The following is a 23,771-nucleotide window of genomic DNA, read 5'->3' on the forward strand; positions in this document are numbered from 1 at the left end:
GCCTTTTTCCCAGAAGAGGCATACATTGGATCATAAATCCATCTTATAACATAGTACTGAGTCTCATAAATGGGTCGGAAAACCATATAGAGGTTTAAAGAAGAAGGTAAATGTATCAATAATAAATGATATGTATTTAGAAAATCGTTTTTAAACTTGAATAAACAGATTTTAGTATGTATAAGTATAAAAATTATAAATTCTGAGACGTTGCGCACGTTTGCATCCAAAGGAAAAATGATGGATTCTGAATTTCAACTTCGAACGATTAGATTAATTTTCTCAATTGCACTTGTACATCACGCTTAAAATTAATTTCTTGCATTTATATTTACAATAAATTATATATATATGTATATTACAAAAATTATTTGCACTTGATAAATATTTGCAATTAAGGTTTTATTCGATCTAAGCGTAGATAGGACTTCCGTTTTCAGCTGCCAAAAATAATGTCACAATATTGTGACATTATTTTAGAAGAAGACTCCACACATATACGAAGCGCAGGTCCTAAACCGATCGCCGGATAAAGGATTTAGTGATAAGCAGATAGTCTCTAATTTTGCACTTGAGATCACGTTTAAGTGAGGAAATGAAATTTACCGCTAATATTAACGATTAAGTCCGATATCCGTACCCATAACGCACGCGGGCGCGAATTATACACCATCCGAAATATCCGCTCAGGAATAGATGGCTTCGCGCGACACTCTCTGCACCACATTACATAAATACTGTGGCGAATTACATCAGACGAATGCGTAATATCAAATGACATACATCATTACGTTGTTAATGCGTAGGACGTGAACATTATGTCGCGCAGAGAACTAATTACGAGTACGAGCAAGTAAAACGAGATCATTTTACGATATCTTGGACGTCCGAATCGGTCGAAGGACCGTCTGGTAGAAATGCGATTGAGTAATTATATACAAATTAAATTCTTTTCAGCTGACATACAATTCAGCTATCGTTGCTCTATTGCAACTTGTAACGTAATTGGAACGATTATGGACTCATTTTCGATTTAGGCGTTCAGGTTTTACTGAATGAAAAATCAATTAAACATTTTGTGTGAATGATTTGTCCGTAAGGAGATCAATGAGTCTTTCAAAGATTTTCTATACTTCGAGGATGCGGACGTCTGGAACGAAAAGAAACGTTGCTACACGCAAAGAAGATCAATATAACCGGCGTATCATTAAAGCCGTAGTTTTCTAGGTGTCGGAATGAGAGACTTGACAGTGTTTCCTTCTATCTTAGCATCACGTTGTTCTGCGTCGTTTAAATCGCATGGCGATTTTATGCAATTCTTCGGCTTGGTGGGCGAGCCGGACACGCATTCCGACGAGTGTCTTCTCGCATGCACATTGATGCGACGTGTCGGAGTCTGTTCCTGACGGAGTCTTAGCGTATGAGGTAAACGTTCGATTGGCTTGCGATGGCTCCCGGCGGAATTAAGCTCGGAGAGCAGTGAAGGTCGCTGACGATCCAACGAGTCACTCCAACTGCAATCAAGAAGTTATTACTCAAGTGAGAAATAGAGATCGCGGAGATGGAGAACGTAAAAGTTCGATTCAAATAACGATTCTGATCGAATTAAAAGAACTCAAAACTTACCGCACACGGCTAATCAAGGCAGCGTGAAACATTAGGAATTATAAATCCAGTATTTTATCGCAAGAAATTGGGATAATTATTATCAAGGTGTAATTATTACATTAATGTTGAAACGAAAACGGACTATTACAACATGCCAGAAACATTAGTTTTATAAATGTAAACAGCACAATAATCTACATTCGAATCTTTCTACATTCGAATAGTTAAAGATATTTTCTAAACTACAAACATTAGATTTTATTCGATCATTAGGCTTTCAAAAATGCAGTCACAGATTATTTTATTTCGCAAAGAAAAAAGAAATTGATCGAAGACATGACATGAAGCTGAATATGAAAAATGATAAGTACGTAAAACGCAGCGTTACAATTTTGTGTACAATGTTTGAATAGTTGTTACTGCTATAAAATATAATACAGGAATATAATAATTTATATATGAAGCTATTATATTTTATAAAATAATCATGTTTGTTAAGCTATTATAACAAAATGTAGCAGTTTATAATAAATTCGATCGTTTTGTTCTGACAAGATTTGCCTCGATCAATCAGTCGGAAATTGCGAAACAAATGAGAAATCAGATTACTCGATTCCATGCAAAATGTGAATTCAATTACTAATAACGGATTGCCAAACAAGTGGTACGAAAATAAAAGAGGTGCATGAGTATAAGGGCGTTAAATGCAGACAGGAGTACATATCCCAATAACAAGTCACACAGACTGACGCACTCTACCTTCCCGATCCTGAAGCTGCGTCACGCGGAATCACCCGAGCAAAGGGCGGGACCAGAGCAGCAAAAAGAACATTATTACTTATGATGCACATGATAGAGGAGATATTTAAAACGCGATTGTGTTAGTGATACAAGAATAATTCACGTAAATGTAATTTTTAACGATCAATGGTATTAATTGTAAAAAAATAATGTATATATGTTGAATGAAGATTATGAATATTAGAACTTAAACGTGTAACTATAATTATTAAGAAAGGATGAATTCTCACCTAACGAGAGGCCCCATGACACCATCCTGTGGGAGTGACTGTAGGAGCGAGGGCCCCGCCGACACTGGACGTGTCTAAAGCCGCAATCAAACAATTTCCTTTTAATCGAGAGGACGACGATAAGATAACATTAATAGTAGGAACGAATCACGAAATGCAATCACAAAACAAAAGCGATTACTGTGATCGTAACAATACAAAGATAAAACGGCGTGAAGTACGATAAAGGGATTGAAAGATTCGATGAAGCGATACCTTCTCTGTTTGCGTAGCGGCGTTACAAGTGTCTCCAGAGGAGACGTTGATGTTGCGTGTCGGCAAAGTACAACTTTGAATATCGCCATTCTTAGGTTCTTGAAGCTTCGACATCTGGAGCTGCGAAGATCAATATTCGATTATCACTCCTATGCGATTCGCTTCGATTAATAATAAAGAGCGCTCTGAGAATGATTACCGATTAGACCTCCATCGGAACGAGCTTTTCGCGGTACAGAGCGGTACAGTTAATCGCGAATGGGATTTACCTCGTTATTTACCTCAAGTAGCTCGATGGTACGATCTCGCACTTGTATCGTGCGATCTCGGTCCTCCACCTGGCCCTGAAGGAACACCACCTGCCTTCTCAAATCCGCTAGTTCGTCCGCAATACTACTACCACCACTTCCCGGTGACGTGCTCACGTCAGTCATGTTACTTCCACCCTCGTTCAGGTTACAGAAGAGGCCATTCTGCGATAATACCGACAACGTCATTTCTAATTTAACTTAACGTCGCCCTCAATTAAGCGGGATTAAAAAAGAATCCAAGTCATTTTTAGATCTATTTTCTGAACACTTTTTTATAGGAGGTATAAGTACTCACCTTCGGATTATCGAATGGGTTGAGAGTTTCTGTCTAAAAATCAATATCAGATATTAGTACACGGTAGATTTATTTTTAGCATTGGCAATAATTCTCATAATTTGCTATCAGGATCGAGTAAAACAGTAGAATTCGAGTGAGAATTAAGTCTACTTCTTGCAATTATAACTTTCACATATCTTGTAATTATAATTTCACATACTGCTTTCTTTTGTATAATTGCAACTTTCATACGTATAAGTTTTACTCGATTCCGTGTAAATAAAAGTACGTAATATGTTATTAAAAATATATGTGATATATTATAATTAAATAAATACACAAACATGCATGCAAATAAGGTGACGTAAATTAATAAATGTGCAAAAAAAATCAATGCAACGTACCCTCGTCAAATCGTTCTCTCCTGACTTGAGACGCAAAATCAGGAAGGACGACAAAAATGAAAAATAAAAAAGATCGTGTTAATAAAAATAGGTAAAAACGTAAACGCACCGTGTACATGGGTAACGGAATAAAATGCTTGTGGTCGATAACGTGTGTGTGGTGGAAACCGAAGGCGGACCTCGAGCTAAAACTCAAGTCGCTTCGACACCGCGCTTAAAACGCGTGAAACATATTTACGGGGACGATCGCAAGAAGCGATGTGACGTGCACAATTTTTGGCGAGGTAAAAAGGCAAGCGTGTGTTATGCTTCTGTCGTACCTCCTGAAGAACTCGTTTGAGCTTCAGGAGCATCGTCTTTATGGAGACGATGTCCTGGAACATGTACTGATACGTGCCGCGGTCTATCCTGAGGCTGGCCTCGTCACCGGAATCGACGCACGAGGATGACACCTACAGTCAGCAAGATATGTGATATCAGCAAAATATTCCCTTCAGACAAATTGAGTTTGAGCGTAAAATCGTAACTTACACTTCCCGACGTTCTCATAGGACTAGAAACTTGACGGTTGCGCATGTTGTCTAATGAACGCGGCGATTCCGTTCCCGATCTACTGCGTAACAGCCTTGACATCCTGTCACTTCCGATTCTGAAACAAGAATAGTGAAATCCATGTAATTTCACGTTTAATCGTCAGAACTATCCTTGAACTGCACCAGGAGCTCTAGAATTTTTTAAGAAGAGAGGAAGAGTCGGTTCTCCAGCAATTATACAAGGTGTCCCAAAATTCACGACTCACAATACTATAGCCAAATAGTATTTTAATTTTACTTAGTATTTTAATTTTAATTTTACTAAAGGTATTTTATTTTAATTTTAATTCACTTAGGCTGGATTGTTCCGCTTTTCGGTAAACTTCAGCTCACCGTCTTACTCTCTTACTCTCTTATGTTTTTACTCTTTTAATCTTTTGTTTATCCAACAGGTAAATTACCACATAATTTATTTGAAGCTGGAACAACCGGCCCTTAATATTTTAATTTTATTTAATTTTCGAAAAATTAAGTAAAAAAATTATTTGTAAATTTTTATTTTAAGCAATAGTTTCTGAGATAAGAGTTTAAATATGGCCAATTACAAAATATTTAGATGGTTACCTGTAAGTATTAATGAACGCTGAAGTGCGTCCTCATCAGTGCTCAGTTATAAAGGAAAATGTATTAGACGAATTAGAGTCGAAGCGCAAACTAATAATTTAATGTATTTTTCTTAATCTGTACATGATTCAAACGTTTCGTTTTTTTCCAAGCCTCAGTGAACAAAATTATAAGAGTTGTTTTTTGCGTTCCAAAGTAGGAAATAATAAGAATATCGCTCACGCTGATTACAAGGCCGAGTGATTCAGATCCTAAAGAAAGTTAAGAATTACAATAAAATCCATAGCTAGTCATGTAGAAAAAAATTAATAAATTAAATATAATAAAAAATTTAAATTTAATGAAACTTTTGAAACGGTCATTATATGAATAAAATAAAGGCAGAAATGACGTCAACTGTACAAAAGTTTAAATAACAATGTTGTGTTCACTAATACTACCGCATGCGCGATTCATGGACATGTGACCATCTAAATATAGTTTGTAATTGGTTATATTTAAACTATTATTATAATTTACTTCAAGAACTGTTTGAAATAAAAATTCATAAATACATAACTTTTTTACTTAATTTATCGAGAACTATCTTATTGTAGTATTTTAAGTCAACGAATTTTGGGATACCCTGTATAGAAATTCTAAAAGAGATTTATTAACTATATAGAAACGTATCTAATTAATCTATTCGTCATCTATTCTCATCTATTTTAAATCATTCTCTATAATACAATAAAAAGAAGTATGATGATTTGACGGAACAGATGATAATTAATCATGCTACATCGAAAAATAAATAATATATACACAGAAAGTAATAGAAGAAGAGTAGAAATATATAGAAAATAATATATATGTAGAAAGAGAACTACACGTGTCGAATATAAACGACAGGCAGCGAGAGCTTTCTGCGAGTAAACATAAACCAGCGGGGGTTTAACAGGAAGTAGTGTATTCGCGCATTATCATAATTCTCATCGCAGTCACGCTATCCCAATAAAAAAGAAAACGAGCATGCGGCACCCAATCTCCTCGCTTCCTCGCTGTCTTGTATCTCTTAGGCTAATCGGAAATATTTGAGGGAAGAGCATGAAGCTCTTCCTGAAGGGAACGGCAGAGTGAGAGGCACTACCTTCCGGAACTATTCTTGGCTCGCGAGGAGGCCGCGGCGGAGGAGGAGGCGGCCGCGACGCCGATGCTCGTGGAGGTGATCTGACCGTTGCTCGGCGCCCTGGGCTGCCGCGGAGGCGGCGATCCATTCGTGGGCGTCGAGCTCTCGGACGAGAGGCCGGAGTCGTCGCGTCCATCCTCGGCGCCGCCGCCGGTACCGTTCTCCAAGTTCGCGGGGACGCGAACGCGCGTCGGCAGGCCGGTGGTGCGTCTCCGGGCGCCCTTCGAGTTCTCGGCCGACGTGGAGGCCATCGTCGACTTGTTCCCTCAACCGAATCGTCGGTCGTCTCTCGGTAATCACGCGCGGGTCATCGGCCGCCCTGGTCCCGCCGTGCGTTCACCAAATCGAACGCGGTTAGCCAAGTCTCTAGCTGAACGAGCGCGAGGACACCGTCGAACTTCTCGGGAACTTGTTAGGCTCGTTCTTGACTTGAGTAGAAAGAGGAGAATCCGACAGTTTCCTTTAGGATTTCCTCGAGTTTCCTCACGGAATTTTCTCGACGTGACCGTCGAGTGGTCGCGTTTATCGTATCACTGAAACGTGACAGTCCGTCGGAAAGCTTCACCCGCAGGAATAGGACAATGTAAATAAAAGATGGAGCGCGGACGGGCATATTTAGCTGGACGGGACGGAATGCATCGTCGCTTTACGGTCGACGGAGGACGAGAAGAGGGAAACGCGCGGCAGGGTGAGAAGCGAGAGGCGATAATGGAAGGAGCCTGGTGGAGTACGATGAGTAATTCGGTAGACATGCAGTTGCCGCGGTCACTTTCCCGAGTTGCACGTCCGGCTTACACGCGCCGAATTACACGCGTTCCGCGTGTGCGTTTCGTAATCCTCGCGCTAAGTTACGCGAATTCGAGCGTAACTTGGTGCCCCGGCACGGGGGATGACGTGTTATGCTCCGTTCGCCGATGACATCGCAAATGAAACTGCAAAATGAGATAAACGTAAACGGCAACTCGGAGACCTGGATCGATGGACAGGTGAACGGAAAGAATTAAAAAAAAAAAGAAAAATAGAAATCCAGTGAACGCGATACATAGATCGATCCAGATCGCCGCTCGGATAGCGGTAACGCAATATTTTGCGGATTGACTAACGAGTTTTTTTTTCTCTCCTTTTGATACACCGCAAGTTATTTGCGTTGTAAATTATCGAACGTGATAGTTAAGCGCGCTGGAAAATTACGCCTCTAATTTAATTAGTTTCGCGAAACGAAAATGATTCTTTTACTTATTTCGCGTTTGCCGTATCATCTCATTCCCTCGCAATTTATCGCGTCTCCAACGCAATCCGTTCGTTAGCGCTTCCGTTCGTTCCTATCTTTTTTTTTCTCTTCATTTTCATAACAATCTCGAACTCGGAAGGAGTTGAGTCATCCTGTCGAGTGAAAGTTATCCTACCGAAATCACTAGCGCACGTTTTATCGAACCGAATGATTATTATCTAACATAGTGCGGTTATCACAAAATCCGCAAATTTCATAACTTTCTCTGATTTTCAGACAAAATCCATGATTTTCTCTGATGCTTTCAATAACATTTTGAAATTTATTGTATTTTTGTCCTGATTTGGAAACCGTCAAATATTTTGTTGAGAGAACCATTTAACGTAGCAATGTAAATTACTATTAATATCGCTGATGCATTTAAGCATGCACTATTTGCATTCAATTGTTAGGTTGGTATTATAAATACGTAGATGTGATGACGCATATTAAACTTTTTTCAAGAATTTTAATTTTCCAGAAAATTTTGCAAAATTCCCTGACTTTTTCCTTGATTTCCGATTTTGTGGCAATCCTCAATTACATTACTTGATTCCTTTTTTTAAAAAAGAGGAATATAATTTCCTTTCAATAAATCCGAAATTAATTGATTATTGTTTAATCCCAGGGGGAAATCAGGCTGTCTTGTCACAGGACTAATTAAAGATCTTCCGCGCGGCGCAATTTTGGCACCTCCGGCGCTCCGCATGAGCTAATTTCTGCTAATCAAATTAATCGATTTACTGTAGAGACTCGGGAAGCGTCGGTTAATATTTTATGAGACTATTAATAAACTCTGTGAATCTTAATGCCACGGTTAAATATACGACTGCGACCTCGCGTGTTCCAGTACAACCGTGCGTCGTTTTATCATCGCACTATCTTGGACTGGGAAGATTCACGTGACAACGATGATTCCAGGGAAAAGGCGATAAGGGCCAAGAACACGAGTTCAGAAACGGTCGCGAACAAAGGAAAACTCAGCGTCGGTGCCGAGCTTCACCTTTTCTACCTGGACTCGGCCGAACTCAACGTCACGCTACGTCCCCTCGCATAATTCGCGGCAGGCCGGGATCAAGGATTCGCGCTTCCCGGCGTGGAATCGTCGGTGCCTGTTGCGAAACGAGAGCTCCCACGACCGTCCCACGATCCACTGGATCTCACACACACATAAGACGAGTAGACTTTTTCTTTTCGGAGCGATCACTTCGCGTTAGGAGACCCGGTGCGTCGCGCGAGACGCGAAGCGTCTACTTGCTGGGCGTCGCATCTAGGTACCTTCGACGGTCTCCTCGTCGTCGTCGTCGTCGTCGTAGAGGGACTCCCTCGTGAACGCGACACGAGGAAAGTCCCCCCTTCCATGTGAAAGATACGACACCGTTCCGGACGAAACCGTGACCTGCGGCGGTCACCGGCAAGGTAGACACGAAATCAGGATCACGAAGGATACTCTCTGCGAGGGGATATACACAGGGAACGCGTGCGCACCTCGCACTACGGCGATGAGCTGCGGTTCGATATCGTCGCGGTGGACGACGAGAAGAGAGGAGAAAGAGAAGTCGGAGAGGTAGGGAAGAATGGTAGGGGGAACAGCTGCAGACAGCACGGGGGGAGGTGAATGCAAGAACGGTGGGGGTGATAATGCAAAAAGCTGCGGGAATTATTACAATACCGGAGTTAACGATACAGATCTTGTCCACGGGATACCTGGACTTCCAAACTCTCGCGATCGAGTTTTCCGACTTTTTTTTCCTTTTCCCCTGGGTGTATTGCTTTTTGCTCGTAATTATAATGTTATACTCGATGAATATCCTTTCGTTTTCTCAATCGGAATTTCGAAGCTAATGGGTGTCTCGAGTACCTCCAGGAATTCGCGAAGAGACTTATGTCCGTTTCTATTTATTCTCTAAAACTTTTAAAGTGAATCTTATTCTGAAAAGTGAAAATAAGATTCACTTTAATCTTGGTTTAATTTTCTCTTTATCTTTTTCTAATTCTAAAAATAAAAAAAGGAAAGATAAACAATAAATTAGTTAAACCGAGATTAAAGGCTTTAAAGGTTGAAAATTGAATCTTTTTTTTTCAAGACTTGATCAATTTTTACTTCTTGACAATGAGATTCCACTTCAAAGAATTTAGAAAGTAGATTAACTTCTTGATTTAACTTGCTTTTTATCTCTTTCTAGTTCTCTTTAATAAATGAAAAAGAGATAAAGAGTAAACTAAACCGAGATTAAAGTTAATCTATATAAAAATGAATATTACTGTAAGAAACAACGTAAAAAGTAAAGCTAGTAAAGAAGTAATAAATTATTAAATTCACATGCTATTCTCGTCCAACTCAATTAGGCACGGTGCAATGGATATTCCATCAACTGTCAGTCCTAATTGGACAGTTAAAGTGATCTGTTAAATTAATATTAGCTGGGTCAACGACTAGCTCTACTTGAGGCAGAAAATAACTTTTATAGAGAATGGATTTGTACATTAAATCGATATTATCTGACTAGGTCGTTCCGCATCTCTTAATATGTATACATACTCGTATATAAGTAAAGAGTTGCGGTATAATCTGGTCAGTCAATATCAATTTAATATACGAATCAATTTTCTGATGACGAATCAATTTTGTGACTCGTCAAGTGCCAGCAACTAAATGCGATATCGAAGGAAATCATAACAGTCAGTAAGAACTTCCCTATTGAAAAAAATTACGTCACAAAGTTACATAACGAAATCATGTAATTAAAATAAATAAATCACATAACGGATTGTTCCAAATCAGTACGTGAATTTTTTAAATCACGTAATTTGAAAAAATCTCATGATATTAGAAATAATTTCATCTATCATATGAGACTTTAATGTTACCGAATTTTAAATAATTAAAAGGATAGAAATAGAAGAAAAAACAAATCATGTAATTTTTCAAATTACCTGATTTACATATTTTAATTACATGATTTCGTTATGTAACTTCGTGACGTGATTTTTTTCGGTAGGGTTGTTTTCGAATTATCAAGAGGTATTTCCGTTAAAACATGATATCGTTTCAACGTTCCAGAAGGTCCTTCTTTTTATCGAGAAAGCAATTTGTGGATGAACCCAACAATAAGGATCCGTTCGCGTCTCCGGCGAAGTAAACGATCAATACCCTTCTCAGTCGGCCGTCCCTTGGCTCTTAAAACCTCGGCTTATAACTGTCGTCTACCCTCTTCGCCATTTTGCCCCTCGACGCGATTTTCCGCCGAACTTGGCTCCGGCGGCGAGAATTCAGGATTTATGAGGCTCCGTGAAGTTTTCCGTTCCTGGTAGCCGCTGGCACGCACTTCTCTGTCCTTTCGCGAGCAGTCTACCGGAATCCCGCACCCTTAGGGAATTCCTCTTTCTCATTCGCCAAGCAACCAACAAGTCTGCTCACGTTTCATGATAAACGAACCAGGGAAGGGATCAGTTTCAGAAAGCTATCTTAGGTGTTCTCAACGCTATTGTTCGTTTTTATACGTGAATGTTTATGATTACCGTTAATTAGCTAATTTACTTAGAAATGGAGAGATAGATTCTTTCGCACGTTTACACAGGTTCACAATATGCAAACGACTCGCTCAGGAATTATTGGTGGCACTATTTTCTGTCGACTGTGATTATCGCTGAGAGAGGTTTAACAAATAGACCGAAAGAGTTCACCGTTACACAGTAAAACTGCACAAGGAAGTTCCGTACTTATATCGTGTAAGTTGTTTCCGCTACGACGAGCGCGACTTATCCGAGAGAGCAACACCTTTGAAAATGAAAATTGCCGTGCACTCGCCTCTTCAAGAAAGAATTACATTGTTGTCGTACAAGGAACTTCTAAAAGACATGCGTTGTTTCATCGAAACACAAAGAGAGAAAATCAAGGAAATAAGATTAATGCCTGTGTTTTCTCCAATTTTAACTTTAATCTCGGTTCGACTATTATTCTTCGTCCTTCCTTTTTTAATTCTTAGAACTATGCCCGTTTCTATCAAAGTTTAATCTTAGTTTGACTAACTCTTCATCTTTTTTTAGTTGTAAGAATTAGAAAAAGATGAAGAGCAAGTTGGACCGAGATTGAAGTTAATTTACATTGGTAAAACGGGCTTAATGCTTGTTTCCTCCAACCTACTGCATGAAATATTTCCGAAATATTTTCAAAATATTTCATTGTAAGATTTAAAATATTTAAAAAATTTTTCATAAAATCTTTCTAAAATACAAATATCTCGGAAATCAAAGTTTTTAAAATATTCTTTTTATTACAATATTTGTATAATATTTCTAAAATATTTTTGTGAAATATTTTAATGTAATATCTTAAAACGTTTTACAAATGTTCACAAAATATTTCTGAAATATTTCAAATAGTGATCCACGTAAATATTTCATGCCGTGTGAGAATATAGATTAACTTTAATTTCGATTCAAGTTGCTCTTCATCCTTTTCTAATTAAAAAAGATTAAGAGTAATTTGAACAGAGATTAAAATTAATCTACATTGATGGAGATGTGCATTGGATTACTTTGAGGAATCTAGCAAAATTCTTCTCCTTATTTCATCTTCGAGCGATATGCGCTTAATTTTTTTCAAGCATATACATTTCGTCGCAGAACATTACGCCGCAGCCTGATCAATACGCGCTTTTTGCGGCCGCGATCGATACCGCCGTGGATCTAAAATTCTGCACCATGACACGGAAGACGAATGACGAAGGAGGAACAGAAAAATACCGGCTCATGACTAACTAGTAACGCTCTGATTAACGAGGAAATCGCGCTGTTTGGCTCGTCTTCGACGTGCCGATTGGCTTCCGGCTATCCATCTTTGATTCCCCGCCATTGGCGAAAAACGAAGACTGAAGAACATTGATCCATCAATATCTATCCACTCCACGTTCCGTTCATCTTTCAGCCTTGAGCGAGCATCGCTGTATTCGGCGGTGGCGAGTCTCATTACATCACGACCATGTGAGTACAAGTCTGTCATACGCGGTCCGAGAAAACCGGTTTACACGTTTGAGCAAATTACATCGCGGTTCTTTTCTTTTTTTTACACAACACCAAGGTCGCAGCAAAGTGGGAGCTGACTGAGTCAACTCCTTGTAGCACTAGCAACCCTTCGATTAACCCAAATCTCATCCTGTAAGGCCAAGAGATACGCTAGATAATGGCTGGTTCATAGTTAGTTCTTATATTTAAGACTGTCTTAAATGTATGTCTTAACATCTTAAGACATTACTTAAGATAATCTTGAAATAAGAAATGACTATACCAAAGTATTGGCCAATTGTTGTATTGTTTATGGAAAATTCTTGGCAATATATGTAATCACGTATTCAGATACGATCATTCAAATGCGATATAATTTTAAGAGCAAGAGTATATGATAGACGAAATATCAGGCGACTGTCGTGTCGTTTATGGAAAGTCTATGGCAATGTAGGTAACTGCGCACAATGGGTACGACATAATTTTTGTTGTTTCCCTGATAAAAATTTTTCTCAGAATTTTTCATATAATTTTTCAGAGTTTCTATATAATTTTTATATAACTTTCTCACATTTTTTATACAAATTGGAACACTTTTTAGAAAATCTACATCTTTTCTCAGAATTTTTCATATAAGTTAATTATGAAATATCATAAGACTTTTAAAATATTTTTTGTAAGCATAATTTCTGATGAAATGTTATAAAATCTAAAAAATTTAAAAATATTTTTTTTTAAATTATGAGATGAGAAATCTTAAAAAATTTCAGACTTCACATGTATGAAAAATTCTGAGAGTAGATGTAAATTTCCTGAATATTTCTGAGTATTTCTGAAAAAATGTTCCAAAATTCGTATAAAAATTATGAGAAAAATTTTCACCAGGGTTTCCATAAACAACAGTCGACCGACACTTAAGTCTGCGGCACATGTTGGACTGCTTGCGTTTTAGTAAATTACTACAATTGCATCACAGAACGCAGAATTTCTAGTAATTTACTAAAACGCAAGTAATTTAGCAAAAAAACAAGCATTGTGTGCCGCAGGCTTAAGTCTATTATGTGCTTTTGCTCTAATTGTTTTCCACGAACGATACAACAGTCAACCAACTTGTCTATAGTCTGCTCTAGCTTGATTTATTTTACTCCTCAAATCTAAATCTCATACACCACGAACGGAGATGAAATGAAAAAAGAAAACAAGTAGTCCACGAGAGGAAGTGTGTTTTAATTAATGCAATGGAGGTCGATATATATGCTTACAGTAATACGTATACGAGGAAGACAAAAATACGATACATAGTCATGCTTAATGTCGTCGTATTGCCGTCTTCTAGAACTGGTCGCTACACCGCACTCTTTTCTCTCTCTCTCTCTCTCTCTCTCTCTCTCTTTCTCTCTTTCTTTCTCTTTCCTTACGTTGCCCATTCTTACAAATTACATCTGAGTACACGCTTGTGGATATAAATACTTGCGAACATGAGTGTCGCGAAAACGTAGCTCGGCACGACGGCGGCCAATTCAACGCTAATACAATTCTAGGGAGGGACTGACAGTTCATTAGCTACGTTTACACCGTGCGCTTAGTCCGCGACCTATACGATAAGTGTCTTTGTTTAACCTACAAGATAAACAAGGACATCTATTGTATAAGCCGCGGCCTAATTGCACGGTGTAAACGTAGCCATTAAGGAGAGTAACTTACTGAATATTGCGAGATATTTTATCGGACTAGAATGCTTTGTCAGATTGATCTTTTCTAGATACAACAGGAAGTTATCAGAACTGTAAGAAATTGTGCAGAAAGGCTGAAACTAAAGAAGATAAAGGAGCAACGCAAGAGAAGAGGAATGATTCTGCACGGGAAGAAGTAGGAGTGAGGCAACTTCAATAAACTGCCATTCAAAGTTCAGAATAGTAGCAATATGTTTCTCGTAAGTACTATGCTAAGTATAAGTGTATGTACGTTGCATTAATATGTGTCATTATTGCGCGTCGCGTAATCGCGATTCTCCGCATACATGTCTTAAAGCGACGCGTGATCGCAGAATTACGCGAGCCCTTCAAGCCGTCTGCCTTCTCAATGCACTTCCCCGGGCTCTCGTTGAAATAAAAGGTAGATGTTCAAGAAAGCTACGGGTTATCTCCGTGGCTTGATACTTCGTTAAATACCAACGTTTCGTGAGCATTGCAATTATCTTCATCAGGGCAAGAAACAATCTGTGTAGGGGAGAGTGGGCATGAAAGAGCCAGTTTTTTTCAAAATATGGAAAAAAATATTTAATCTGGTGTTGAACAAACAAAATTACTTTCTAACTTAAGTATACACATTTGTCTATAAGATCCATTAACAGAAAAATAATTTTATCATTAACAGAGATTTAATCACCATTTTTATATAAATTGGAAATTCAGCTCTTTCAAAACAAAGTGGTTATGAAGAAGCCATCATCTGTTTTGAAAGAACCGGATACTAAATTATATAAACTTTATTACACAAATCAAATAAAAATGTCATTTTTTAACAAATATTCTTTTTAGAAAATTAATAAATGTGTGAAAAATAGAAAATACAATATTTCTAATTAAAACATGTATTGCAAAAAAAATGAAAATTTCCCCAAAAAAGCAATTTAAAAAAAGTACAATTATATTGAAAAAAATATTCCTGTGTATGCAATGAAGGAATCACGCAAAGAGGCAATAAAGGAACTGGCTTTTTCAATACTGGCTCTTTCATAACACTATGTGTAAAAAATCTAAAGACAGAATATCTGATAAACCACAATAAGCAAAAAAATTTGTAACTACGTTCTTACGTTAATGTATATAGTATTCGATAAAAAAAATACTTTTCCTAAAAGCTAATCGCAAATAAATGAAAAAGACTTGGAAATTTAACTCAAGAAACTTACTTTTTGTAATAATAATTTTGCATCTCTCATTACGGCCTCGCCGTTTTGACGATGACTGTCAAATGTTTATGAATGACGTAGTTTTAGTACTGTTATCAAATGAAAATATTTTTAAATTTTTGGCTATATTCAATTAATTGCAATACGAAATGGCTCTTTCAAAACATGTCTCTTTCATGCCCACTCTCCCCTATGTATGATATTCGTTCTGATAAAGTGAACTACGATGTTCACAAAACATTGGTTCTAATTCTAACTTCCCCCCTCCCCCTTGAAGAGAAATAATAATATTCAATAAAATATCTATTAAAACTGTAATATGTGAATACACAACAAATAAGAGTCAAGCTGAATTTCTAGTGTTTTCGCAACACTAAAGATCCAGCTTGACTGTTTAGAGTCTTTATTTTCCATTTGTGGAATAATTTAAAGAAAATTTCTAAAAAATATTAACAAAAGTACACGTGATTTTTTCCCCGTTCCGTAATCCAGCGTAGAACTTAAATAGAGCGTTTACGTTGAGATAAATATCTATATAAGCGCAACAGCCTGCCTCATTTCTAAGAGAATGAGATCCATTTGAAAAAGAATGAAGCTCATGACTGTAATTGAGTTTCGCTCATGCTAGGAATCGAAGATGAGAAATAACGGTGTCTTCGTACGTGGCGAAAAAGCAACGATAATGTGAAGGAATATTTCGTGAATGCGAAGGAGAACGAGAGACCGAAGAGAACACGCACCTTAATTATAATACTACTATAATATAACAGCAAGCGTCCAGAACTGAAAAGATTGAAACAGTTTAAAGTCGCATGTGGACGCACTGATTGCTCCGAATTATTTGATTGATTAACGGAATGCAACGTTATCACATGTATTGTTAAATGTGTAATCAGCTTGAAAAGCTGCATTGTTCTCTCCTTCACGATAAATTTGAAGGAGGAAAGGGAAGGGGGAAGGATAACATTGAGTCGATTTATTCATCAACTCTCTTCTACGAAACTACGCGTTTACACCTAACAAGCTCTCTATAATGCCACGAGTATACGATTAATTAATTGTTGGCGAGTGTTAAAGGAGTTACTCTTTGCGTTACGTATCAGTAATACGTATTAAATAGTATCAATGATTACCGTTTAAAAGTGACGGCCATTGGGATGACTAGGATGAGGACTAGAGTGCATCTATTCGGGATTGGGGACATCGGAATCGGCTTAGAAATCACCGGTGCCGACAGGACGATAATTTTGGAAGGATTCGGCCAGCACGACCATCGTTATTGAAAAAATACGAAATTAGAAAAATAATCTCTATCATCCACGCCACCAGACGCGCTCGCTTAGTGCCAGATACACCGTTAAGAACTTCGCGCAAACTTCTCCGTACGGACGAAAGATCGCTTTAAGCGAGTCCTTGCAGCGTTGTAACCAGGACGCAGCGAGGTGACTTGTAAACGGCGAACGGTTTACATGTGTCGACGGGTTACTCTCTGTTCGGCACTATGTTTCGACTACATCTCGACTATACTTGAGAGAACTAGGTAATCTTTGCGATTATAATAAGGACGCACTGTAATCTCAAAGAAGTTACCTGATGCCTTGCACCGTGAAATCACGTCAAGCTATATTTCCCTCAAAAAAAAAGGAGAGGAGTAAACGAGACCAATCGATCCGCGGAGGTCGGAAAACATTTGAGGTAGATTTCCCATCTACATCCGGTTTAAGAAATTGGGCGGGATGGGACAGCGAATAGTTATTAGTTGTATATATTAATATTTTCCTCAGGACAAATTAAAACTTCTCTCTCGAAAACAAGAAAGACGCGTAACATAGCACGATAAATAATAATTACATGAAATCTGTTAAAAGATTTAAAAGTACACCTATAAGTCTTAACGTTAGAAAACTATTAGACCAGAAGATTGCGCGTAAGAGAATATTCTTACATTAAGTAACAATTAATTGCGATGCGGTTATCCTTCGAAAACTTAACAAAAAAGATTCGATAAACTTTATCGAACTATATTCTAACTTTAGAATAAAATTGGAAACGCTCTGTATACTGTATACTGAAAACAATATTCCACGACATGTCATCCCGTTTTTTTCTTTCATTTAGTCATGCCCTAAGCAAAAATCACAAACGCACAACCATACCCAGTCGCTAGATTTCCCAATTGCAACACCGTATCGTTATCATCGCTCGGATTTTTCCAATCACTCACTTCTTTCTCTCTCCCTCTCTCTCTCTCTCTCTCTCTCTCTCTCTCTCTCTCTCTCTCTCTCTCTCTCTTTTGACAATGTCTGTCTTTAACTCGTAAGTGGTCACGTCATGAGCATCACAAAGCACAGCAAATAAAAGATCATTATTTTTTATTTTCTCTCCACGATATAAAATATCTCATCTTGTCTCGCAAAACTCACACACTTTCCGACCAGTATCTTCAGAAAACCTCGCAATGAGTTCATTTTAATTTCTTTTTTTTCCTTTATCTTTCCTTTTTAACAAGACGCGACCACTCACGCGTTAAGCCTGCGTCCGTGCATTATTATTACTGTGTCTCGGTAATCGGCTGCGTGCGGTTATCGGTTTTGCCTAGTCGACATTCAAGGGAGGACCGGCGGATCCCGCTCGCTAGTTAGGGTATGTCAGCTGGTAGTAGTCTCCACCCGCCGAGTCCTCATCGGGGATTTGCAATTGCTTCACCCGTTTTACTAGCGCGCTAGAACACAGAATACTGTCGCTGAATTGTGGCGTCTCCTGTGACGGATGTGTGCGGGCATGTTCATTTTATTTACTTTGTACAAGCAAGGAAGTAAAAGACCTCGCGATATAAGTCTCGTAGTGTACGTAAAGTCTTATAGGGAAAAATAAAACACAGTCACATACACAAGAATCCGGCTGATACATTGCCAAAAACTTGTAATATTTTCGTAAAAAGAAAAATGTCTTGTTCTCAGCAGACTCTTGGCAGACCTTCTACGAAAACATTATTCAATATCAGCAGTGAATCAATGCACTCTTGTAAGCGACGTTTCCTCCCTATAGACCTGTATATATTATTTAATACGATTTGCAAAAGAAAATATTTATACCCGTTTCCATCAATGTAGATTAACTTTAATCTCGGTTCAACTTACTACTCGTCACCTTTTCCTAGTTCTAAGAATTAGAATAAGATAAAGAGTAAGTTGAACTGAGAGTTAAAGTTAATTTACTTTTATAGAAACGGGTATTAGTCTCTCTATACATCTTTTTACGACCGCACACATTGAGTCCTGCTGATCGTTATCACCATTAATGAGGAGCAGAACGAAAAACGGACTGACGAAACGAGTACGTGATGCCACGTCTTGATGAAAGCTTCAAGGGTACGGCTTGAAATCAGACGAGATCGAGGACAGGGATGAGGACGGGAATTCAAAGGAGAGCAAGTCTAACATATACTTTACAAAATGTACACTTCTTTTCTCGTTCGCTGAGAAAGCTATCGAGTAAAAAGGAGCTAGCAACGTGAAAGAGAGTAGGCTGTTATGCGCATGTGGCCATGACGTGCTCGAAACTTACGCGACTCGCGGTAGCGCGATCGTTATTGCATGTGATACCACAAACTGAAATGTTGTACTTCATGCTCCCGATACGAAAAATATTGCTTCCTTTAATTAAGAGATAGATAAGACGAAGCTTTATGTGCAATCTCCCCACGCGATGTGCTTAATAACTTCTACGACTTCGTTGCGGTTAATATCGTTTTAGAATGTGGACTAAAATTGTAAAATTGCATATATATCGTATCTACAATAATATGTGGTGAGTATGGGATATGAAAAGAATTCTAAAGGGATATTGTGTGACACTTCCTCTCCAAGACTTTTGTTAATTAATTCTCATTATTTAACTGAACGAAAAAATAATCACCTTATAGAAAAGAACAGAAGTCTGGAACATATTATAATACAGCGCGTATAAGAAAATTAAAACGTCACGAGATTATCCAAAAGATTCTGTTGAGTTTTTCATAGTACTGAAAATTCAGATAGTGCAAAAGACGCAATTTTCCCTGATATGAAATGTTGGCGTTAAGTATAAAAAACGTTTAAATGCTCCCACCTGCACACATCATTAATTTCTCATAACATATTTACCTTTACGGAATTTTTTGTACACAAGAAAAATGATATACAAAAGATTCGAAAGGTCATCCTAATCAAAGTTTAAGAATATGATTTATAACTACGGTGGACACAGACAGCGGATGTACATCAATTTAATGGTTGGATGACACATTCTTTGTCTCCTTCGTACAGTATGCATACTTTATCGACTAAATAAATATTATAACATCGACCAGATACTTTTCCAATCTTCCTACACAGTCTCTAGTTAAAGCCTGCTACAGTTTCTGCACCGTATTACAGTCTCTACTCATACACTTCTGCTATAAACGTGTCGAAATTAATTAAAATTATGTATTCAAAATTATAATCAATATTACGTAACTAAAAAAAATTAAAATGATTGATGCAAATGTATACAAATTTGTTCAGTACATAAAAAACAAAACGATATTGCAATTAAAATATCTACGAAGCGGTACAAAACAAAAAAGCGGTACATAAATAGAAATGAGATAGTTGTACTTGACTGGATATTATCTATATGTGAAAGAATAACAACACCGGGAAAGAATAACATCAGCGAGAAAACAGTATTCCTTTGCCCCGATTAAAGGGGAGGAACATTTTTGTATGATTTACATATCATTTGCAAGTACGTCACGCGTTGTAAATTTAACCACGGGATAATGTTACGCTAATCATTCTGAAGAAGCATCATGCATCACGAAGTTTTATGTTTTGATAGCAACGCAAGCATGAAAGGTAGTGAAAAATGCGAATACACACCCGGATTCGGTGGCGGCCTGATTGTTATTGTTACCGCTGTTGATGGAATTGTTGTTGGCGGAATTAGAATTCGCCTCCTCCATGTGCGCGGTGTTCAGCAACGAACTCCATTGTCTCATCACTTCTTCGCCCTGAGCTTCCAGCTCGGAAATTATAGTTGCATCATCCAGCTCGTGCAACGCAGGATTGGAATTTAATCTGAAAGAGAAAGAAAAACAAGCAATGATAATTTAATTCTAACAAAATAATATGTTTATTTCTATATTCAAGCTAATCTGTGACGTATATATCTCACTTATAAAAAATTATATCGCTTAATGCTAACCGCTGTTGTTCCTCGTAAGAGCTCGCGTCGCTGCCGTCGTAATCTAACATTAAATCATCCGACGCGATGGATTCGCAGGGCGATAAAGTGTCTACGCTGCCTGCTCGATGTAAACGCCCATGATGAGGACTATTCATTACGCCTTTGATATGCGCATCTGTAACACAAATCACATGTATTGTTAATATATATATATAAAATATATATTTCAATAAAAAATATCAATTACATATAGCAACATATAACAAAAATATATTCATTTCTATTGAGAATATTATTAAAATTCAATAAAAACTTAACAATTTATATCTAAATGTACTTGAGAAGAATAAGAGCTCTAAGAATAGCAAATCCGTACTCACTCTTAGAGCTCGTCTCAACCAAAGTATGGCTATTCTCGGTGATTACTTGACCTCCCATAGCGGATTGCGTTTCGATTCTCGCTCTCGGGTTGTTGTCGTCGAAGATCAATCCGGGTTGATCCGCGATCTCATCGTCGAAGAACTCTCTACCCTCGGACAAGCTGAGTGAGTTGGAGGCGTTTGTCGGCGTGCCGGGGCCGTCGTCCTCGAGAGTGTTGTCCGAACGCTCGTGTGCGTGTTCCTCATCCCTCTTTGAGGGTTTTCCATCCGACTGCGTGATGCTGGCGGTAGGACTGTCAAACAAGCTGTCAACTGGTGAAGTCTCGTCGTCTATTAAAGTGGTTGTAGTAGCAGCGGCGGCGGCGAATGCGGGATCCTCGATGGTGAGTAACACCGAGCGTAGAGCGTTCTTCGATGTTACGCCGCTTTTCGTGGCAGCGGTAATTGCTTGCGCGTGCTGAGCGATAATGGAGTTGGTACGCTGGTATTCGTCGCTGGAGCTCAACGAGTACTCGTCTGCCATGGCTTCACCGTGTCCATATTCGGGATCGTCGGAACTGGGAGGGCTGAAGTCCGATTTGATGGACGGGACCTTTTCTGTGCGCGATCGATCCTTGTAGACCTTCTCCTCGCTCAGACAACCCTCGTCGTAGCCCTCCGAGGATGTTGTGGACATTGACGCGGTCGAGTCGGTGTACCTATTGTCCTTGTTAACGATTCGCTGGTATTGCGTGGCCCGCTCTCGCACAAAGCCAGTATTTAGATTCGCAGTAGCGGTTGCGAAAGATTTGGGCAACGGGATCACCGAGATCTCCGTGACGGTGCTGTCGTCGTCACGGACGTCTCTCACGTCAAAGCTTTTGCCGGACACCACCATGCGCAGGTTTCTTGGTCTGCCGACGCCGCGTCTTCTCAGAGAAGCATCATCCATGTAATCCATGGATCTGATTCTATCGTTGTCCTCCGGACCGGTCGGCTGGCTGCTGACACCCGAATCCTCGGTCACCGAACCTTCCTTCGAACTGGACGAGCCCTTCGACGTGGATATCTTTCTGCTTTGATTTGCTGCAGTCTTGGCGATCTTGGAGTTCGAGTCGTTTACCCGTACGGCATATTGAGGTAGCGGCAGATGACTGGTGTGCAGCGTGTACCTACTGATGGGTTCTGGAATGCCTGAGACTCGTTTATTCGCGTCTGTGTGTTGCATCATCGAATTGCCGCCGTAAGTCATGTTATTCGATTGCGGCGGGCGAGATTTTGCCGGTGCCGTCGTGTTGCACAAATGCTGTGGCACGTGCGCGACCATCCTGTTTGGTTGTTGCTGTTTGACAAAATAATTCTCTTGTTGTTGCTGCTGCTGTTGCTGCGAATATTGCTGCAGCTTCTCCTGATTATAGTGACTGATGCTGTGGCTGTTGCAGATGTCGCCAACCTTGTTCGTGAATCTCGCTTGCGGCTGCCGATAGCCGAAGCGATTTGTCCTGACGCCGATCCCACTCGAGTCCTTCTTCGGCGGTGCAAGCCGCGGTGTCGACCGGCCGGACGACGAATTATGAATCATATTGCTGTTATCATCGTCCATCATCCGCCTGCGATCCTGCTCCGGGCCGGCTGACTTTGATCGTGGATGCAGCAGGCTCTTCTCGTTGGTGGTACCGGCGACATAGTTCGTTATCGGCATAGGGATCCCGCTGGTGGGCCGTCGCCTGAAGCCGAAGGACATCGCGGTGCCGCGTGTGTACGACGTGCCGCGCTTCGAAGAGCCCTGAAACGAAGATTCTTCATTAGAAATTTGTCACACAGGATGTCTATGTGAAAAGACTGAGGGACGCAAAACACAATAACACGATGACGAACGTAAGAAAAATTGCAAAGATAAAATTAAAGTGAATTACATACACACGCATACAGCATCATTCTTATCAGAGATTATTTTAGCTCTTTCGACACGAATCGCTTACTAGAAATGCAAGAAATAGTTTATTACGACAAAGTTCTCGACGGGTCTTCGATCGATCTGTCTCGATCGCTATCGCGTTTCTACAGCCGTACGAACAAAGCATTTTGTAATCAAGATGTAAGAGCTAGAATTATCAGTAGCGTATCGTTCCTAGTCACGCGTTAACTGCGATTATCCGCAGAAGAAGATCAATATCCCACGTAATTCAATTTCGACGATTAGATTGTAAAGTTTGCCTTCAGCCGATTATATATTATAAATCTTGGTCATTTAATCTAAGCGCGATCTTGGCCCTTTTACTCTTGACTTATATTTTGCTTTCTACGAATATCCACTCGGCATTAGGCTGCCAAGTGCACATACATACCGCACGCTCGTGGGGTTTCGGGATCTGTTCGACGAACCTTTTACGTGGTTCCCGACTGCGACAATATTAATCGATATTCGTGTGCGGATTATATAACGGCGCGGTGCTGATAGCGCATCCCGCCGCGGACGAGGCTCTCCGGAACAATGTGCACACGAGCACCGCATTGTCCATGATCGAGACGACTTAGGAACGACACGGAACACGTCCCCGTGTGACTCGCGGAAGCTGTCTGAGAGTCACCGCGTACAGTGGCTCATTTGAACTCCAGAAATAGCGTAACCGCGGTTGGCAGTCCGACAAATCTGGGGATCGTATTCGCGCTTTGGGCGCGTTCGCGAAGAGGCTTGGTACCCTATAGCTGACTCCGTCGCTTTCAACACAGATGTCTCGTGACAGCCGCAAATCGACCGCGAAAACGTCTTTCTTCGATGATTACGCATGTGGTGCA

At 39.4% G+C, this 23,771-nt stretch overlaps 1 protein-coding gene across 8 annotated transcripts in view; it reads right to left on the reverse strand.

The window, feature by feature from the left end:
• Positions 1 to 430: 430 nt before the first annotated feature.
• Positions 431 to 23,771, reverse strand: part of LOC108726520 (probable serine/threonine-protein kinase DDB_G0282963) — a 39,097-nt gene continuing 15,756 nt past the window's right edge. For 3 of the 8 annotated variants that reach the window (XM_018454133.1, XM_018454134.1, XM_018454138.1), the window contains 11 exons: positions 20,994 to 22,758; positions 20,632 to 20,788; positions 20,307 to 20,504; positions 4,418 to 4,535; positions 4,207 to 4,338; positions 3,887 to 3,910; positions 3,501 to 3,533; positions 3,164 to 3,367; positions 2,895 to 3,014; positions 2,640 to 2,713; positions 431 to 1,514 (listed from right to left, as the gene is read on the reverse strand). In XM_018454133.1, the coding sequence (XP_018309635.1) occupies positions 1,208 to 1,514; positions 2,640 to 2,713; positions 2,895 to 3,014; positions 3,164 to 3,367; positions 3,501 to 3,533; positions 3,887 to 3,910; positions 4,207 to 4,338; positions 4,418 to 4,535; positions 20,307 to 20,504; positions 20,632 to 20,788; positions 20,994 to 22,758 (3,132 nt within the window). In that variant the 3' untranslated portion in view covers positions 431 to 1,207. Of the gene's footprint in view, positions 1,515 to 1,626; positions 1,636 to 2,367; positions 2,384 to 2,639; positions 2,714 to 2,894; positions 3,015 to 3,163; positions 3,368 to 3,500; positions 3,534 to 3,886; positions 3,911 to 4,206; positions 4,339 to 4,417; positions 4,536 to 20,306; positions 20,505 to 20,631; positions 20,789 to 20,993; positions 22,759 to 22,892; positions 22,952 to 23,771 lie in introns of those variants that run through there. The other 5 variants (XM_018454140.1, XM_018454139.1, XM_018454141.1 and 2 more) reach the window with 5 other exon arrangements.

Source organism: Mycetomoellerius zeteki, unplaced genomic scaffold, assembly GCF_001594055.1.
Source record: "Mycetomoellerius zeteki isolate Tzet28-1 unplaced genomic scaffold, Tzet1.0 scaffold426, whole genome shotgun sequence".
NCBI classification, from domain to species: Eukaryota; Metazoa; Arthropoda; class Insecta; order Hymenoptera; family Formicidae; genus Mycetomoellerius; species Mycetomoellerius zeteki.